General features: G+C 37.1%; 2 protein-coding genes across 3 annotated transcripts; one reads left to right on the top strand and one right to left on the bottom strand.

Annotated features, from left to right (window-relative positions):
* The first annotated feature begins 1,860 nt into the window (after positions 1-1,860).
* LOC122077385 (cytokinin riboside 5'-monophosphate phosphoribohydrolase LOG8-like) lies at positions 1,861-4,997 on the top strand. Its single transcript, XM_042643326.1, is given in 8 exon segments — positions 1,861-3,057; positions 3,335-3,396; positions 3,398-3,430; positions 3,586-3,616; positions 4,093-4,192; positions 4,388-4,458; positions 4,573-4,716; positions 4,808-4,997. Coding segments are annotated over 8 exon segments (636 nt in total). The 5' UTR covers positions 1,861-2,922; the 3' UTR covers positions 4,868-4,997.
* Positions 4,998-7,680: 2,683 nt separating this feature from the next.
* Positions 7,681-18,575, bottom strand: LOC122077033 (probable magnesium transporter NIPA9). 2 transcript variants are annotated; one of them, XM_042642773.1, is made up of 9 exons: positions 18,326-18,574; positions 14,543-14,641; positions 13,066-13,195; positions 12,405-12,493; positions 11,698-11,754; positions 11,470-11,528; positions 9,062-9,182; positions 8,203-8,351; positions 7,681-8,062 (listed from the first exon to the last, which is right to left on the bottom strand). In XM_042642773.1, the coding sequence occupies exons 1-9, from the start codon at positions 18,434-18,436 to the stop codon at positions 7,861-7,863; spliced, it is 1,017 nt and encodes a 338-aa protein (XP_042498707.1). In that variant the 5' UTR covers positions 18,437-18,574; the 3' UTR covers positions 7,681-7,860. The 2 variants fall into 2 exon arrangements, with proteins under 2 accessions (XP_042498707.1, XP_042498708.1); XM_042642774.1 differs by lacking the exon at positions 11,470-11,528 and having other exon boundaries at positions 13,061-13,195; positions 18,326-18,575.
* Between the last annotated feature and the right edge of the window lie 647 nt (positions 18,576-19,222).

Genomic DNA, 19,222 nt, shown 5'->3' with positions numbered 1-19,222 from the left:
AAAAAAAAAGTCTAACTTGTTTCTCCATTCTTATTTCGAAACACAGAAATAGGCATAAATTTCTATTTATGTTTCCAAAAACAAGTGAAATAAAACAGAAAAATCAAATTGTTTTTGGAATGTTTTCCGTTTCTAAGCATAGAAAAATGGAAAAACCGTTTCTGGAAACAAAATCAAATGGACACTAAGATCATCTACTGTTTGGGCAATTGATAAATCATAACTTCACCAATCATTGGTGACTTTGAACATGAGACAAGGCTCAAGAGAATGAAATCCATGATGGGATCAGTTTCTATCGTAATTGGATCGTTTGAAAACCTTGAAAATTATAATAAGAAAGAAGAAGCAAAGATTTCTTAATAATCGTATATTTTTTATTCAATAAAATAAGTGATCTTATTACAAGTAACTTCCATTGATTTTCAACCATTTTACTAACTAAAAGAAGAAAACAATGACTAAAAACAAAAATCAAACATGAAACCAAACGATTCAAAAGAGAAAATTGTAGAAATCGGATCTGATTCAGATTCCTCAAACCATGAGATTGCTGTAATCTACAAAAAGATAACCATCAATACCAAATCACATCCTTGACACTCTACTATGCATTTTCTAAGCCAGAGAGAAGATGTTTCTTATCAACAAAACCATGACCCTACCCCAATGGAGTCATGAGTTGAGGTCTGGCTTGCTTGTCTTTATAATTTTGATAATTTTAGTTGATGGGTTATGTTGATCAACCCATTCTCATTCATACAACCTCCAATTTGTTTGTCTAAATACCTGCAATTCCCGTCTTGTTCTTCAGAAATTTCCATCTGGGTTGAAGAATGAGTTTGTCCGGGACACAGGCATGGACCGAGGTGTTCTTGCTGGGTAAGCCGCGATCCTATTTCCCTTTTCATCGTAATTGATGGCATCATCTTCGTCAGGGACTCTACATCTCTCCCCTAAAATTATAGTCTTTTTCCATATCGATTCTTCTTCTTGTTTCTGCTGTTGATGTTCTTCTCTTCGAGCTTTATATCTAGCCATAGCACTACTACCTGGTATCTTCATGCTTAGGCTCTTGATAAGCTTTCCCTTTGATACTAAGATTGTTGTTGCAGACCGTCGATGTTGCTTCTGTTGATCTACTGGTGAACTGGGTTCCTCTGGAGTTTCTGCCATGTCTGCTACTGTTGTGGTTGTTTTTGGTGAATCTGTAGCAGTGGTTGTGGGACGTACAGGGGAGTTATGCCCTGTTCTAGGTGAGGAGGAAGGTGAGGATTGCTGTGGAGGGGATTTTCTGGATTTAAAACCACAAAGGGCTGCGAATATAGCCATTGTTGCAGCTATCCATGCTGCAAAAAGAGAAAGAGAGAGTGCTGGATGGATTAAAGGATCCACCTCTGAGGGAATCCTTCTTCCCATTGTTGTTGATTGATTTATATTTCTTTCTTCTCTATCTAATTGTTTTGATCGATTGGTGATTAGCAAGAGAAGCTGAAGATTCGAGAATGAAATGGGTTCTTCTGGTTCTGGTTGTTTCTCTTGTTATCCGAAACAGATTGCCTGGTTTGAGGAGTGGAAATTGGGAAAGAAGAGGAAGAGAGAGAGAGAACAGATCAGCTCATCAAATTGTTTTATTTTCTTGGTGAAGCTCCTGTATAGGGGATTTGAATTAGTTACCTTCTTCCTAAAATACCAAAAAGACAAGAATTCTACGTATGAGTTAATTAAAAAAAAAAAAAACCCTACAAAATAGGTTTCATCCATGAGATAATAATACTTAGGGGGAATGTTTTCTGGTTGGGACGTAGGGACTACGCTTAGAAACGGTTGTGAAATGACCACCATTCCCCCTGGTGGATAGCTTCTCGCGCATTTTCATTAGCCAAGGCATGCAGCACAACTCCTATGTCTCACTCAGTAAACTTTAATTCTTGTACTTATCTCTTTCAAGGTGTACATATGTCATTTCTGATAAACAGGTTCTTTCACTCATCTTTAGAGGCCAAAACAAGACAAAACAGAGCAACATTACATGGCTGAGTCAAACCCTGGAAGCAAAGTCATCCATGATCCAGCCAGATGTAGTAGGTTAACTATTCATTCAAAGATGATAACAATTTAGCCAATTCATGAGGAACTCTTGATTACCCAAAAAATGTAGCCAAATCAGGGGACCATGTCAAGCAAAATTAAGGGGTTTCATCCGTGATTGCTCAAGTCATTTGCCTCTCCATGAAGTGGTGAACCTAGGGGTGTAAGAAATGAGACCCGGCGAATTGAATCAAGTCATTATTGGATTTTCGGTTTCTTATCGGGTTGCTATAGGTCTGGTTCCTCGGTTTTAATCAGGTTTGGTCCAATATTTAGTTTCGGTCTGTGCATTTGGTTAGTCCAGTTTGGTTTCTTCTGATTCTACAAAATCTCAATATGAAATCAAACCGATAAATTTGATTCAGTCTGAATTGAACCGGTTGTTTTCAGCCGGCCGACCTGTTGGCTGAACTTTTGACACCCATGGCACCGATCCAGATTCCAGTGTGGTGTGTCCTGTTTCTTTCGCCGGCTCTACTGATCCAGTGGAGCCTCAAATGCAGCATCGATTTGACTAAGAAAACCCAAAAAAAATTAAACAGAAAAGTTAAATTTTTGTTGCTTTCGTTTTTTTAAATCTTAAGGGCGACAAGAAGACTATGATTTGAAAGTCAAATAGTGAATGTGGCATTCTCATGTTTCTTTTCTCCTCTCAGAAGTATATAATAGGAGGTTCCAGTCTCTGAAATCTTCCGATTCAGGTGGAACTTGGATCGTCTTTTGAGGGCAGGTTTCGTATTCACTCAATCACTCTTTTCTCTATTTGTTTTGTTATGTTTTACTTTTTTAAGGTAGTGAAAGATTTCTCTGTTTCTCATGGGTTTTAATTGAATGGAAGCTTTTGAAATCCTGCAAATAGAAGGCAATACACGGAGAAAATTTAAAAGAGTCTGTGTCTTCTGCGGGAGCAGCTCTGGCAATAGAAAACTCTTCAGCGATGCTGCTCTTGAGTTGGGAAATGAACTGGTTGGTTTCCCTATTCTTTTCTGTTTCTATTTCTTTTTCTAATGAGGAATATTCATCCTTTGATTGAGATTGCTATTTTTCCTTCATGGGTTTTTGTTTTCTCTGCCACTTCATGGGTTTGGTTATGCATTCTTGATTGATTCTGACGTCCTGAGTAATGGTTATTTGCTCTATTTTACTTTCTCCTTTTCCTTTCCTAGAATGTAACTGTCGGATTCTAGGAACTAGTTATATAGACTGGTTTGATTATTTTACTTTATTGGACTATGGATAACAGGTGAAGAGGAGGATAGATTTGGTGTATGGAGGAGGCAGTGTTGGGTTGATGGGTTTGATTTCTCAGAGTTTATGATGGAGGTTGCCATGTTCTTGGGTGAGTAGAGAACAGGCCCGGCGATTAAGATTTTTCCCTTCGTGTTTTTTTTTTTTTTTTTTTTTGGGGGGGGGGGGGTGGTGGTGTGTGTGGGGGTGGTGGGGAGATTTTTTCTAGTCTGGTTCATGTATTAACTACTGTTTCTGTTTATGGAGGGTCATTCCAGTTGCACTCATGCCTCTTGAGGTATTTGTGCTCCTATTCTATACTTAACTGATTTCCACCTATTAGTATCTCTTAAACTGCCTGAAGCATTATAGATTAACTTAAGGGGATCTAGTTTGATTCTTCTGAGGCAAGTCAACACTGTTAAAGTTCACAAAAACTGAAAGGCTGCAACAGAAGGCTCTTCTACTTCATCAAAACTCAGAGAAGTGCACTATAGAGCTGTTCTTGACGAGGGTCATGTAGCATACCATACATTCCCCCCTCGCCCCCCCCCCTCTTTGAATCTGGCCCTTTAAAAGATGATCTTTGGTGTTGCCACTACTATGCTCTGTAGTTTTATCTGTTAATGTCTAAGTCATAAAGTTCCGATCACTCTGAAACTTATATTAGCTGGTCTCCTAGACTGACTTCAATCTTGAATGCAACCAGAAGCATTGGTTTGAATAATGAGAAGTTTTTGAGTAGTAAACTGGATTATATTGAGTCCTTGACAGATATCTGGAGAAACAGTGGGAGAAGTGAGAACTGTTTCAGACATGCATGAGCGTAAAGCCGAGATGGCCCGACAAGCTGATGCCTTTATTGCTATTCCTGGTAAGCAACAAATAGTTCCTTCTTTTCAAATACAATATGAAGGTGAACTGTAAACTGCTCAAGGTTATGTTTGTTCTGTTCTTTTTGGCAAGAATCTGTACAGTTTGATCTTGGAACATAAAAGTATGTCTACTTCCAGATACATTTTATGTAGTCTTCTCCAAATTTTCTTGATAATATGTTGAACTATTTTAGGAGGATATGGAACCACGGAAGAATTGCTTGAGATGATAACATGGTCACAGCTTGGAATTCACAATAAACCAGTAGAGCACCAACATTTTGTCTCAAGAACATTTTGGATTGGGTTGGGAGATAGGGTGTAAGGGTTGGTATGGTAAAACTAATTGATGTAATGGTTTGGTAATATGTGTTGACAGATTGGCTTATTAAATGTTGATGGCTACTACAATTCTTTGCTTGCATTATTTGACAATGGTGTTCAGGAAGGTTTCATTAACCCAGCTGCTCGGCAAATAATTGTATCAGCTCCTACTGCAAAAGAACTACTTGTAATAATGGAGGTGATTAATGACCTACTTACTCATTTTTTGTTGAATGATTCTATTTCAAATATGTGTCTTGATTGTGATTCTTCTGCTTTCTAATTTGCAGCAATATATCCCAACCCACGAACATGTTGCGCCGCATAATAGTTGGCAGTTGGAGCAATAGGGTGGGTACACAGGGCCACTAAATCCACCTTGACATCCTTCTTTGTCGGTGTTATTTTCTATTTACCGTTTTGATGTTAATTATTTTTTTGTTCAATTTGTGTATAAAATTTTTATTTAAATGGGATTGCATTTCTACTGCCAAATGGACTTTGATAATATTTCTGTGTTGCTTTCCTACATACAGTTGATTTTGGTTACTTTTTTTTTTTTTTTTTTTTTGGATAGATATGTAAAGCACCAAAGGATGGTTAGTTGAGACACTATCCTCTAGTCATATAGAGTGTAGCTCTCATAAAAGGGTGAAAATCTATCACTAATAGTAGCTTCCAGCATGTGGTGAGATGGATCTGCAATGCAATAGCTGAATTTCAACTCTTCACTGATACCAAAGTTCCAGGGCTTTGGATCTGAGCTGCTGCCTCTACTGTGCAGGAGAGGAATAGTCTCATGTGAGACACTGAAATGTGTCAAGCCCACCATGGAATTGAAGGTGGTAGGGTTCTCTACTTGTTTGGTCGGTCAATTCCATGGTACTTGGGGGCTAAATAATGACCTTCTCATGGGCAGCATTGACCGTTATTGTTGAGAGGGTCATTGGCATCCATCGTCTTCATCAATGGCTCAAGGTTTTAATTCCATTCACTACTGATAAACATCTCCCCGCTCACCACTAGCCATTAACCAGGGGTGGTGGTGGACCTTGCCACCTTGGTCTATCTTATTGGGCCACCTCAATTGATTAACGAAAGAGAGAGGGTTTTCCACGAGACAAGTGTGAGACACACCAATGTCTGTCCTGGACAAAGGTACCACAAATGGGGTCAAAAGTATTCAAAACAAGAGAGAAGGTACGTCAAGTAGACGGCCGCTACCTTATTATAGTCTGTCGTTATAAGTCTATGGCTGATTTGTAGTTGTGCATTAGGTTGATAACCGGCACTTATTATGATTAACCATAACCCGTTAATCTTTTTGCACGAATCCTTACGTTCATCCTTGCTTGGTATCCCCATGTAACTGGCCCCATTAAGTTGAGATAAGATTTTGATTGTTGTTGTAATAACATAGATTGAATTCTCCTTCAACCATTGTCAAAGGCTTCTTCTAGTTTCAGGGGTATCAATTGGTACGGTACAACAGACCAAGGACCAAACTTGTGCTTTACCAAGAAAATTCCTATATTTCAATATTGATACAGTTTAAATTCGGTATAAATAAATAGTGAATTAAATGGTACAATATTTTTTCCAATTTTACACCTATATGTAGTCGTAATTTGATATGCAATCGTTATGATTTCGATATTTCAGTACAGTTTAGTACATACCAGCAATTTGTCTTAAATACCAGTACCATACCTAACCTAGGAAATACCATTTTGTCAAACCAAATCTGTACCAAATCTCTTAGATAATAGTATATAGATCGCTCGTAAGGAGTTCAATTACAACCGAAACTAAAGTCTTGCCTACCATCTACACCAGAATAGATGGAGTCTTTCAGAAAAAAAAAATCTGCTAATGGAGAAAGACCTCCTAAGAATAAGAAACATGCAAGAAAACTTTCCCCTAATAAAAAAGTCCACATGAAAATGAAATTGCACTGTCAAGGCTTTCCCAAGACCAAATAAGGGTCTTTCATTTTCATAAAATGGGGACAATGGAGATCCCCTGTTTTTTCATAAACTGATCCTGAATCTCAAAATCCCGGGCATTGAAAGGACAAAATGTCCAAGCTGCCCATTTTTATTTGATAACTGAAAAATGATTTATATAGCAGAAACATTAAAAAACCCTTCAACACAGGGAAATGATTAACATAAAACCCAGAAGGCCAAAACCTTGTAAACCCACAACAGCATATTCCACACCCCTTCACAGTAATACCTCTCTGATAACAATGATCATTAGCCTCAAAACCCTCACACTGCTGTATATCAGACCATGGTTTTAGGTATCAAAATAGGGGAGGGCAAAATACTCCAAAAAACCCTCAAGATCGATATTTTGACGGGCAAACGGTCCTGACCGGCCTGATACAGCCAATCCATATAGGTACAAGTATCGATGGCGACCAATACCCGTGCCCATACCACGCACTGAAGCCCTGTATCGGTCCCAGGCAATGAGGATTTTTTATGCTCTATTGCTCTATATGCTAAAGTGGCCGGCCTGATGGGTTGGGTTTCCGAAGTATGAACCAAAAGCCCGAGCAGCAACATGGTTGGTGCAAGGGTTGAGGGGCATTTCAAAATTTTGGGGTGAGAGGGTAGGTTTGTAGATAAATTTAGGGAGAAAATTCTCTGAACAAGTGATATGGAGTAGACCAATAATGAGCGATAAAATGGTTTCATGCAATTAACTTATTTTTAGTAGTCCAAATAAGCTACTTAATACCTGGAACTTCCATCTTCTGATCAGGGAGAATTGACTCCAATCAAATTTCCTATAACTTCATCTTACTCTGTACTGGAGTGATCAAATATGCTTAGAAGTTTTGAGGTAAATCTATCCAAATAAATGTTTAAACTAGCATTCCAAGTCTCTATTTGATTGAAGTAGACATCTCTTGGGCTTCAAAGTTGCCATCTTCAGCTCTAGTCATGGATGATAGCTAGACCAAAGGCCTTAAAATCTGTCAACTCTTTCTATAGGAACAATGCACATCATCCCCTTAAATATATTAGTTAGGTAATAGGTCACCGATACATTACATGATTTGGTTTTCGATTTACCTATTCAAAGTGTGCAATCAGTAACGCTCTGCATAGATTACCTAATATGTAATGAGAAATCAACAATTATCTACTTCTGAGGCAAAGGGCTAATGATAACATACATTAGAATGACGTTCCTTGCGGAATGGTTTAAAAAGCTACATGACTCTAACCTGCCAGAAAGGTTGACTGCTATTCACACATATCAAATCTGCACACTCACGTACCACCAAACAAAAGAAGCAGAATGATATTTGCTTTTATCAGCTCTAATTTCAGGCCTTCTCTTTGGCTGGAGATGTCAACAAATGATGCAATGTGGTTGCCTGAATGACAGCATTTGGGTTTGAATCCCTGGCTCGGACTGACCCCAATTGCCTAGAATTGCCGCGTGTAGAACGTCGCCATGGTCGTGGAAGATGTCGCACCAACCGCGTTGAGCTCACAAGAAGTATAACACCAACAATGATAAGTAGCCTGTAGTAGAATGTAAACATGCAAATCATGGTTGGAAAAAGCAAGAAGCAATAAGCAGGTGTGTTAAAGACACAAATATCTTAAGGTGAATGCAACAAATTCAGTAAAAGGAAAAATACAGAAAGTAAGAACTAAGGTACCATCCAAGTAAGAGTGAAAGACGAGCTGCTGGTGCAGAAGGCAATTGTTCACCCAGAGCAAGCATGCCAGCAAGCACACCAGTCAAAATTGATGCCACAGCAGCACATGTGGACACAATAATCGCTCTCCCATGTTTTAAACCTCGAGTCTGTTCACAGGGCATGTTTTAAGTCTACAATTAAGGTGGAAGAGTGGAACTGAGCAAATAGGGAAACAAGACATCCATCTCCAGATTAAAAAAAAATATAATCGACACTGTTAGAAGTGTCTCGTGAGAGGAGAGGGGTCCTGCGCAAGTTGCAGATTCCTCCCTTGGGGTTTTCCTAGTCCCATTAGGACTGAGTTCTATTAGCAGTTTGCAACCAGTATTAGTTTCTTATTCTGTTTAGGTCTGTCCTATTACTAGTAGGAATTGTAATGGCTGATCTATTTAATGAATGAAGGTGGGCAGCCCCAATCTAATTGATTGGGACTCCCTTGCTCAAATCGCAGGACTCTTCTCTTCTCTTTACAGACATATTTTAAGAAATTTGATTTAAACTCGGGATTAGAGATCAGCTGACACAGCCAGATCCTAGGAATCTTTGGCCGATACGTGTAATTGGTGGTTCAATGTCAGATGATTCCAATAAAGACATTCCTGTACAACTAAAGCCCACTGCAATATTCCAAAGCATCCATTAGATCAGTATTCTAATCTGTTCGGTTTCTCTGTGACATTGAGATTGGGGCCCTGCTTTCCACCAACCTCTATTCTTTGTTCTGACTTTTAAGTCGATAAATTCTTTGCTCAATAAAAATCACCAAAGTAAAAAGCATAGCACATGAGTGGTTGTCACTCTCAACAGATGGGAGTACCTGGTAAACAAATCCTGTAGCACTGCAGCATATACTAATAGAAATGCATACAGGTACCAACATCTTGGAGAAACCCTGCTCTAGAAACACAAATCCCATCTTGGAAATTACAGATGCCATCCTGCAGTTTGATTTTAAATCTCTTAGCATCTTTAGGAAAAATAAAATTCAATGGCACATCAATAAGAAAGTATGTAAGCTTTGAACAAAAAAATAACACTGTGTGGTTGTTTCATGCCAGGATTTGTCTCTAATTTCAAAGAGACACATGGAAAAAGTTGTTCTTCGACTGCCTACCCAGCAATCCCCTGGTCTGGAAGTTTGATGATTGAGGTGGTCTAGCAATTAGGGTTCATCTTTCAAATATATCATATGGAATGTCTCTCACATAGATGACTATAAAACGAAAATCATTCTACTTTCAGAGAGGATGCACAATCTGCCAAGGGTCTCTGAAGCGGTGAAGATCAAAGAAGATTAACCCAACTGATTTTCATTATCCAACTCATGTTTCATTTCTTTTCAATAAAATCTCAAAAATTTACCAAAAATGTAGTTTTCAGCTGAGTTGAAACGAAAAATGAGAACATTTTTTTATCAATCTACATTTAAAGTACACAATAAAAGGAAAGGGATACCCACTACACTATGGATGTTCCAAAATGTGTGAACAAAATGCTCCACTGGCCACATCTCAAATTTGACTTGTCACACACACAAATACAGAGTCCAAACCTTAGTTGTAAATTTGGGATCGGTTCCAAAACTTACATTTCAGCCTCCAAACCGATAGGACGTCTGTATCCATAACTTTTCATTTCCTTTCATTTTTTTTTTTCCCCAGATTTTTTGGAAATTCCCACAATTTTGCAAAATTTGAATTTCAAATGGTATCTGGGATGGCCCAATATGCTCAACCACACTTAGCCCATTGTAGAACCCAGGTTTTCTCTTAAGAGAGTTCACAACCCAATCACTGAGCCCAAGTAAGATCCATATTCTATTCTCCCACTTGGTTCGATCAGTTATAATTTAATCCATTTACCGGAGTAAAAATTCATTTATATGTGAAATACACCAAAACTTGTTCGCATAAGCCCAAAACAAAAGAAAACCAAACATTTTTATCAATTAATGTTCAAAAATAAGTTTTCAAAGAACAATGACAGTGTTTGAAAACTTGGTATTGGATTGATCAAACCGATACTAATCCAACCTAACCAATCCGAATTGATCCAATCAAAATACAAAAAATAACACACTAAATAAACCTATAACCTATGGTCATAGCTATGGAATACTCATCCACTCTATTGTCGTTGATCAACTGTCCAATACCTTTTAGGGTAAAAATATTTGCTTTAAAAGCATAACACAAAACTATTGATTTGGGGCACGTTTGATAACGTTTCTGCCGTTTCTGTTTCAAGAAATGACAGAAACATAAATTTCCATTTCTAGAGTTGGACAAGGATCTGAGCTTAAATATATATAAGATAATTCGGAACATAGAGGACAAATCAAAGTCTATAAGTCCCCATACAGCCTGCACTTCTCAGTGGTTGATAAGGTACTTCACCCTCTCTGAAAATGTGACAATGACAAAGGAAGAAAAGTGTTTTACAGACGCTAAATAAGATATTTCATTTTGTACTACAAGCAAAACCATTTTGAGTTAGTCCACAAACAAAAGACAATAGAAATCAGAAAATAGAAACAAGGAAAAATAGATGTTAGCTAAATGCTCCATCTCAGCAGAAAATATCAACAGGCCACAATTTAACCTCCAAATGAACCTAGGTGTACATACTGATGGATTTCTGGTTTTTTGGTCTTTGCTTGAACAAGTTTTATATAAGATCAGTCTATACCTTAGTTGTAAATTTCATTTCATTTTGCCAAAAATCCAAAACATTTTGTTTTGGTAGCCAAAATAACACAGTTGCTGCAATGAAAATTTTCGGTTATTTCTCCCTGGACCATATTGGTCATTCATCCAAAACGCATACTTGTGTGGATTTAGAATCCTTTTATTTTAGGTTAAAATCTGTTAATATTTAATTCATCCTAAATCAAAGCCCATTTGTAACTAAGCTTAACAAAGCTTTAACATACCCATTTCATAGCTCCCATCCCAAGGGCTTCCAATGTCCAACCAATAAATCTATATTATAAGTGTCGCATATTAATGTCAATACTTTTTTCAGTTTAAAATACCTATTTTTGAAATATTTAAATTAACCAAAAACTTGAAATAAAAAAGTTTCATCAAATTATCTAGGCTGACTTTGTTCCTTGCAAATACTCATGTAGTTTCATGGTTAATGCATAAAAAAATGAGAACTGAAATCTGGAAAAGCATGAATAATCTGAGCAAAGCAAGGACACAAGTGAAAATGTTGTCACACCCAAAAAAGATGCCTGATTCCATCCCAAATATAATTTCCTCAACAACTTCAGAATGCATCTGCATGGAATAGGCAAATTGTCACAAGTAGGGGAGAAAAACTTTAAGAAAATATATAGAACTTTGATAGAGCATAATATCAGACCATTGAAGACATGTAACAAATCATTATAGCTTAACATAGAGCTACTTATTGCCATGCTGTAAACCTAGTAGCAAGAGAAGTTACCAACTCCTGTTTTCTTCGCTGCCGTTTGTAGAAGTGGAGCCATCCATTAAGAAGGACCTATATTTCCAAGGTTCAATCAGGTCCTAGATGTAAAACAAACACAAACACACAAAGCAAACAATACTAACATGTTTGTATTCTTCAAGATGTCTGTACCACTAACAAAGATGGCTAATCTTTGAAAAAATAATCTACATTATGTGGAGTTGCTATTGTCAGCATGTAATTTTGGCCATCATCATACAATGGGTCAATTGGAGAGTATGCTATTTGGCAGGCCAGACAGAAGTTCTTCTTGTTTAGCATCAATTAACCTATTCAATTCTAAATAGCATTCATACGGTGAACAAATAAGAAGTACAAAGTTGTTTGGAAATAAATCTATATCATGCGTTCATAAGAAGTCCTTTTTCACCTTTATCAGTATACTTTAAATTCTTGCCCATGTTTAAATCTAGGAAATGTTCAATATTGACACTGAAGTCATTTTGCATGTTAGAAGATGGTCCAAAAGCTCGAATGATCAGAGCCAGTCCTTTTGGTAAAGGGCTTTGAACATCATGACCAGAGAAAGAATCCTCCATTCCATACCTAAGACCTAATAAGCAAGGGTAATAAGAACTGCGCTTCTTAAAAGACATGAAAAGTAAGATGAACATTAAATAAATATTACAAAGATCATATGGCATGCAGGGTAAGATACCTACAAACAAGAATGCAACAACAAAAACCAGTAAAGGTAGATGAAAAATAGATATGGCTGAAGACTCTTGCTCCTCCCCTCCAGCACCCACTCCTGCAAAAAGATCCAATCATCACATGGCTATATTTCTTTTCATTTTTTCTTTTTTAATATTCACCACAAACAATAAAAATATGATTCCATTCATCAAAATCAATAGAAATAGCTACAACCTGATGTTTTTAACTAAAAAAATGATAAAGGATAATAAAGCAGTTCAATTAGTGTTAAAACCATAGAAATCCGCAAAAAAGTAAAGCATAGAAAACATATAGACAATCCTAGGATTCACATGTGATCCATCCTTTCCAAAAGAAACTGATACGAACATGGCTTTCAAAACAGCAAATACCATAGTGACCTGACCTTCACTAGCTACCTTCATCAGATGAATGTATGAGCAATGAGAGAGAGAGAGAGGATGGTTTATTTTATACGGTTGCCATACTGATCATTCTTTCATTGAAATGTTTAAGAAAATAAATTAGTATATTACTTTAGTCTGGAATAAACAAATTCTGTCAGGTTTTTCTTCTAAAAAGATGCGATAAAGATCCAATTAGGCCATTCTTTTAATGGGTTTAGTTATAAACTGAACTAAATGAATTAAAATTGACTTACATTACCTATTGTGCCAACACCTGTGATAACAATCCCAACCCAGTCAACAACATTCATGACCTCCTTCAGATAAAAATGGGAAAAGATACAGAGTATAGCAAGTCCACAGCCAGAAACTGGTTGTATTACTGATACCTGTCATAAGTGCACAGGTTGAGGTTAACAAGGTGCAAAAACTATTTATAATCAATCATAATGTCAATTCAAGTCTCAGACACTCCAAGTTCATGGAAAGCAAAAAAATATGCATTCAAGATTGCAGAATTTTATAATTTAGAAAACAACCAAATATTGATAGCAAGCCAAAGTTAAGCATTAATAACCTTCCATAATGCAATTAGACACTGCAGAACTCTTGCCTCTGCATAAATAGTAAAACAATAAATTCAGGAATCTAACACAATACCCCTTTCACGCTGATTCTGGTAGATAGGAGGTCATCGCTCATAATTAATAGTTATTCCCTACAGCATGTAGCTAATCCTGAAAGAATGTTCTAACCTCCCCAAACCACCTTCAAAAAAAAAAAAAAAAAAAAAAAAAAAAAAAAAAAAAAGAAGACTTATCTGCTTTGGAGGAAACTATAATGAAAGCACGTTCCCAAAATTTAAGACCAGAAGTTCATGTTTTCTCAACTTGAAGAATGGCACTAAACAGGTCTTGAAGGAGAGAACAACATAAGAACCCTCTTGACCATCCTTTCTATATCCCATAAGTTGGTTTCATAATTTTAAACCAATTTGAGACTGTTTCAAGTTCCCTAATCCATTCCTCTCACCCCATGTCAGCCACATATCTCATTGAAAAATATTAAAATTAATTTGCACCCTTAATCTCTATGTATAGAGCGTATTCACTCCAACGATGCAGTGAATTGAATCTTCTCAAATGTTGGCACTCTGAACTCCACAATCCCACTCCATTCCACAACCTGGCTACTCAGGAACAATTTTATTGACATCATTCAACCAGTGTTGGTACACCTATTAATGTCAGATTGGTTCACTTGTGCCTACCGGGGATTGGATCACTTGCGAACCAATCTTACATTATTGCCCACAAGTGATTCAATCTTACATTATATGTTCATTTCAGGAATGACTAATACTTTGCTCAACATGGGAATACAAATAACATGTCAAATCTAATCAGTTACTTTCATCTAAAATGGTTTATCACTACTGAGCTGATGAAATCCTAAAATTCGACCAATTTGACAAATTTGTACCATACACATGCATGTGGCAGATGTTCACATTTTTTTTCTTCTAAAAATTGTCTCTTCTTGTCCTTTTCTACTTTTCCCCCAGTCAGCAACAACAGATATTTCATTACCTCTAATGAAAGAAAAATATTTACAAGAGCAATGGTGGTATGTATCAAATGGCAACTAAAATAGTGATTTTACAAGATATAGAATATGACACAAAATAACCAATGGATATGTAAGAGAATCAAATTGACTAGAGTCAATAGACTTACAGGAGATTGAGATAATGCCTTCAACATCAAGAGAGCTCCAAATATATCCATAAGAAAGCCGATGACCCAAGCTTTGTTGAATGCATATGCCCTAACCACCTAAAAGAAATAATTAAGTGATCATTTACATTACTTAAAATGTTTCTTATACAAGATAATCCCAAAACCTGCGCCTTTGAAACAAATCAATATGAAAACTACACTTCAAAACTACAACCCATAAGATAGGGATTTGCATGGAACCAATTAGAATGTAAAGTTTCACTAAATGACGATACAGACAATAGTGCAAGGAAGGAGCTAATGCAAAGGCCCTATGATTTACGATTTGAAATTTTGAATGCGGGTGATAACCACATCATATTGCAGAAAAATTATTGTGAGCACAGTAGCTAGCTCTCCAAGTATGACCCATGCAGCTATCTTTGTCGTAATTGGCCTATTGTGTTGCAGAGAAGGAACTAATCAGATAGCATTCTTGATGAACTAATCAGATGGTATTCTCGACGAATGGGCACCTTCTGTCAAGCTTAACTTTGATAGATGCTTGCTGGAGAATCCTGGTTCCTTCAGACATTGGGATAGTGATCAGAGATAGTAATGGGATTATCTCTCTTGAGTCTTGTGTATTAAGGACCTATAGATGAGCGTGATTCTGTTAGAGCTGAGCTTATATCTTTGTATACTGGTTTGTCTAGTTCTATTAGAGAAGTCTTTCATAACATTGTGGTAGAACTAGACTTGAGTTCCCATTGGTTGCTTCAGGAGAAATGGTCCTGGCGTGTGCAGATTTTCCAGTCTTATTAGACATGTTCAATATTTGACTGCTTCGCAGATGTGTCTTTCTCTTGAATACCTAGATCTGCCAACACTATGGCGGATGAGCTAACTAGCTAGGAAAGCCTGAAAGGTGTTGTGAGATCTATTTGGTGGTCAGGAGAGATTTACCTTTGACTCTCGTGTATTGTGTTGGGGCTTTACTGTCCTTATTGTATGTTTGGGTGGTTGGGGAGTTGCCATTTCTGTTGTTGAACTCTACATTGGTTCTTTTCCAATTATATTTAGTTATTTGCCCCCAGAAAAATCACTTAAAGGCAGAGGTATTTAGTGTAAAAGGTAGCGAAGGGAAGCCTATTCTTAACCCTAATGGAGCCAGGGTTTCATGCTGAGCCCTAAGGACCCATCACCCACAAAAGTTTCCCAGTTTTAACACCTATGCAGCATAGATTCTTTTCTAATTTATCAGGTACATCTTTAGAAATATTAATATTTTTCCTAAGTAAGAATTCCATCAAAATCTGGCATTAGAAGAGCCTGGAAGTAGGTTTTTATTTTATTTTTAAGGAATTACCATTCATTTTCTATTTGTACAGCCTCTCTTTCTGGGGTTTTGTATAGTGGGGCTTTTGATAAAATTTTCTTTCCGACATAAAAAAAAATAATAAGGGTGTCAATCCCGGACCATGACTGAATACCCAAACTGACAAATTAAACCATGAACCAACCAGCCATTTAATAAGTGGATCAGTTTCAGTCATGGCTTTTGAAAAAGAGCAGATAATTGGTTGGTACAGTTCTGGACTAATCAGACTGATGCGTCCCAACCAAATAACAGATGGGTACCTAATCAGACATTAAAACAAAAACCTGGTTAAATTTTTTTATTTTGAATTTGTAGAATTGGTTAACTTAGTTTAGTGGTTTTTATTTCTTATTTTCAGAAGACTATTTATGTGCTGACACATTATTGTTACTCAGGTTTACATTTTTTTTTTTCTTTTTAATTTGTAGAACCGATTGTGTGTTATAATCTGTTTTGAACCGGACTAAAACCGAATAAAGACCCAAGACTGGAGACTATTATTTAATGGTCCTGGTCCTAAGACATGGGACTGATTAGTTAATCGGTCAGTTCTAGTCTTGACCTCCAAAGGCCGGAACTGACTAGGAACTGAACCAACTTACATCCTTAAACAACAGGAGGGGGTAGAAGAAAGCTAAAAGATCACCAGACTAGTGATAAGAGCTACCCATTCAGATGTACATCCCATGCTGTCCAAGATACAAACTCTTTATAATTAGTCACCCAAAAATTCGTCAGGCCCTTCACCTCTCCATCCACCCTGAAGCTGGAATTATACAATCCTCAAAATCCCTGTATTTGCATGCCCAACAATTACTCCGAAAGTCCAATATCCAAAGAGTGGCTGGCAGGATCAGGTTCCAGATCTTCTTACCCTCTTATATATTCCTTTCAGATTCCACCAAAACACAGATATTCTAGAACATAGGGAACTCCCCGATTTGACCGATAGAATAAAAAATGCAACTTCAAACTTCAAAAACTGAGTCACAATCCAAAAGGAGACAAAGCACTGTTTCTGCAGTTGGGGTACACACATAACATGCATTTGCAATGTAGAGGTCTCTTGGATTCAAGTGATCAAGGTGAGAATACTATCCTGATGTCAGCCCACATGAAAAACTTGACTTCAGTAGGTGTACCTTTAATGTGACTAGGGCATTGCGATGGCTAGTCTCTGAAAAGAGAAGCATATTGTACTTTCCGAACAACACGCCCAAGCTGCTGAAGCACCAAAACCCAATGCCCTTGGATGCCTAGGCAACTACTTGACAACTGTGATATTGAAAATTCCTAATTCGATCGACCAGTGTTTGTCAAAATACCCAACCAAGTTTTCCCTTCACATCCTACTTCAGCTTCTATCCTTTAAGAAATAATCTACTTCAGTTTCTTGATGCCCTCAATTCCCACATCAACTCCGATGGCTCCAGGCGACTTATTGACTTGTGCTGAGTACTGGGATGCTTGGGCTCATTTTTCTCATTTCACCAGACATGTTCATTAGGATAACTTTAAACATTAAACTTAGCCCAAAATAAGAAATTACATATGATAAAAAACAAAAGCATTGCGGACTTTTCTATTTATTTATTCTATTGGGAAAACAACTACTCTTTATTTTACTCTTTCTATATTTTAAAATGCATACACAAAGGTTTATATTGAGCCTACATCACTTTACATTAACCGCTGATGAATCGATAGGCCGACATAATATGATGCTGTGGTGTATGGTAATTGTGAACAATATAGTTCTGGTTGATGATACTAGAGACGGGTTAAAATCCCAACCTCAACCTATGGGAGTGAATGTTTAAGAATAAAAAAGGTCACAGAAATAAACCCAAACAACCATTTCTGCTATCTTCAATCAGGCCTTAGTAGTCATTAGTACATTATTGATGATGATATAGCCCATATAATTACAGAGGAATGAACTAGTGTAGTGCTTCTTTGATTGATACAGAGCATTGGAATTGAAGGGTGAATTTTATAGCATGGGTAGAAGACAACTCCTGCCCTGTGAAGCATAATTTTCTCAATGAAAGTAACCAAAAAAACATAGCATAAGCAAAACTGAGATAAGAATGTAGAGATAAAATAAGCAACAAGACTAAAGATGAAATGCCCAAGGAGACGCTTCAATCAAAGTGCAAAGAAGACCAATGGTGCAACATTTAAAAGAGTAATAGATAAAGTTTTATGTTCAGATAAGTCAGGTTATCCAACATTGGAGAGACATGAACAGGTGTCTCTGAACTTTCACCACAAGGGAAACGATCTATTCCTAGTCCCCAAATATAAATGAAAATTTGTTCGAATTCCAATAAATGCGAGGTTTTTCAGTGTTACAAGTGAACCATAATCTTGTGAAAAGATAGAAAACAATGGAAACAAATCAAGAGAAAGAGATGAACCTTGAACTTGAAAGAGAGAGGAGGCAGGATGACGGTTCCTTTCTTCTGCAACACTTTGCCGATGTTATTACCAGCGGTTGCTATTAAGGTTAAACAGATGGATTCCCACATCTCTTTAACTTTCTCTTATCGAAGTGTCTGAATTTGCAATTCGTTCTGAAACTCAAAAAGGTTTACTGCAACTCGAAATTGATGGTCTCGGATCCAGTCTGCAAATACCACTAATCCATCGTACATTCAGGAGGAGTTTTCTAGGTGTTTTGGGCAGGGTTCTAAAAACAGGTATCGGTTGACGGAATCGGTCTCTGTCGATTCCGATTCAGATCGATTCGGAATCGTCCATTTTATCTGAAAATCCATCGATTTAAGGAATATCATGACTCGAAGCGCCAGAAATCAGGATCGATTCCAACCGATTCCGAGCTGAATCGAACGATTTTGGATCCTTTTTTCTGTTTTTTTTTTTTTTTTTAATCTGGTAAATAGCCATGGATTTAATTGATGGTATTTTATGATTGTATCCCTCACAGCCGATATTGGTATTGACAATAGTCACAACACCGTATTGATATGTATCAGCCTTATCGGGTTGTATCAGTCCAATTTCAGATCAAAACCATTTTTCCACACAACCACCTATGTTAGTATCTTCACCCAAAAAAAAAAAAACACTATATTTATATCATCATATCGCTGATATCAATGGAAACAATATTGATATGCTAGCACCCTCTCTCTCCCTTTCCTTCTTTTTTCTTTACATGAAATAACCATGCTGCCTTCCAATGCATGAATTGTTCTATCACCCCTCATTGGTGCATTCCTTTTTATTGAATTGGTCACATTGTCCAAGTATCAATTGATATCAAGTCTAATGGGATCAAGTATCAGCATTGG

Source organism: Macadamia integrifolia, chromosome 4 (assembly GCF_013358625.1).
Source record: "Macadamia integrifolia cultivar HAES 741 chromosome 4, SCU_Mint_v3, whole genome shotgun sequence".
Taxonomy (NCBI): Eukaryota; Viridiplantae; Streptophyta; class Magnoliopsida; order Proteales; family Proteaceae; genus Macadamia; species Macadamia integrifolia.
The sequence above is the reverse complement of the archived record's forward strand: the minus strand, read 5'-3'. Positions and strand labels throughout refer to the sequence as shown.

Bases quoted from the DNA above. Each gene is read 5' to 3' on its own strand.
- LOC122077033 (XM_042642773.1), bottom strand. From the start codon at position 18,436: ATGTGGGAATCCATCTGTTTAACCTTAATAGCAACCGCTGGTAATAAC. The intron at 13,196-14,542 runs GTAAGTCTATTG...CACTTATGACAG, and splicing joins AGGCATTATCTCAATCTCCT to GTATCAGTAATACAACCAGT. The intron at 11,755-12,404 runs GTAGGTATCTTA...TTGGAAATATAG, and splicing joins TTGTTGTTGCATTCTTGTTT to GTCCTTCTTAATGGATGGCT.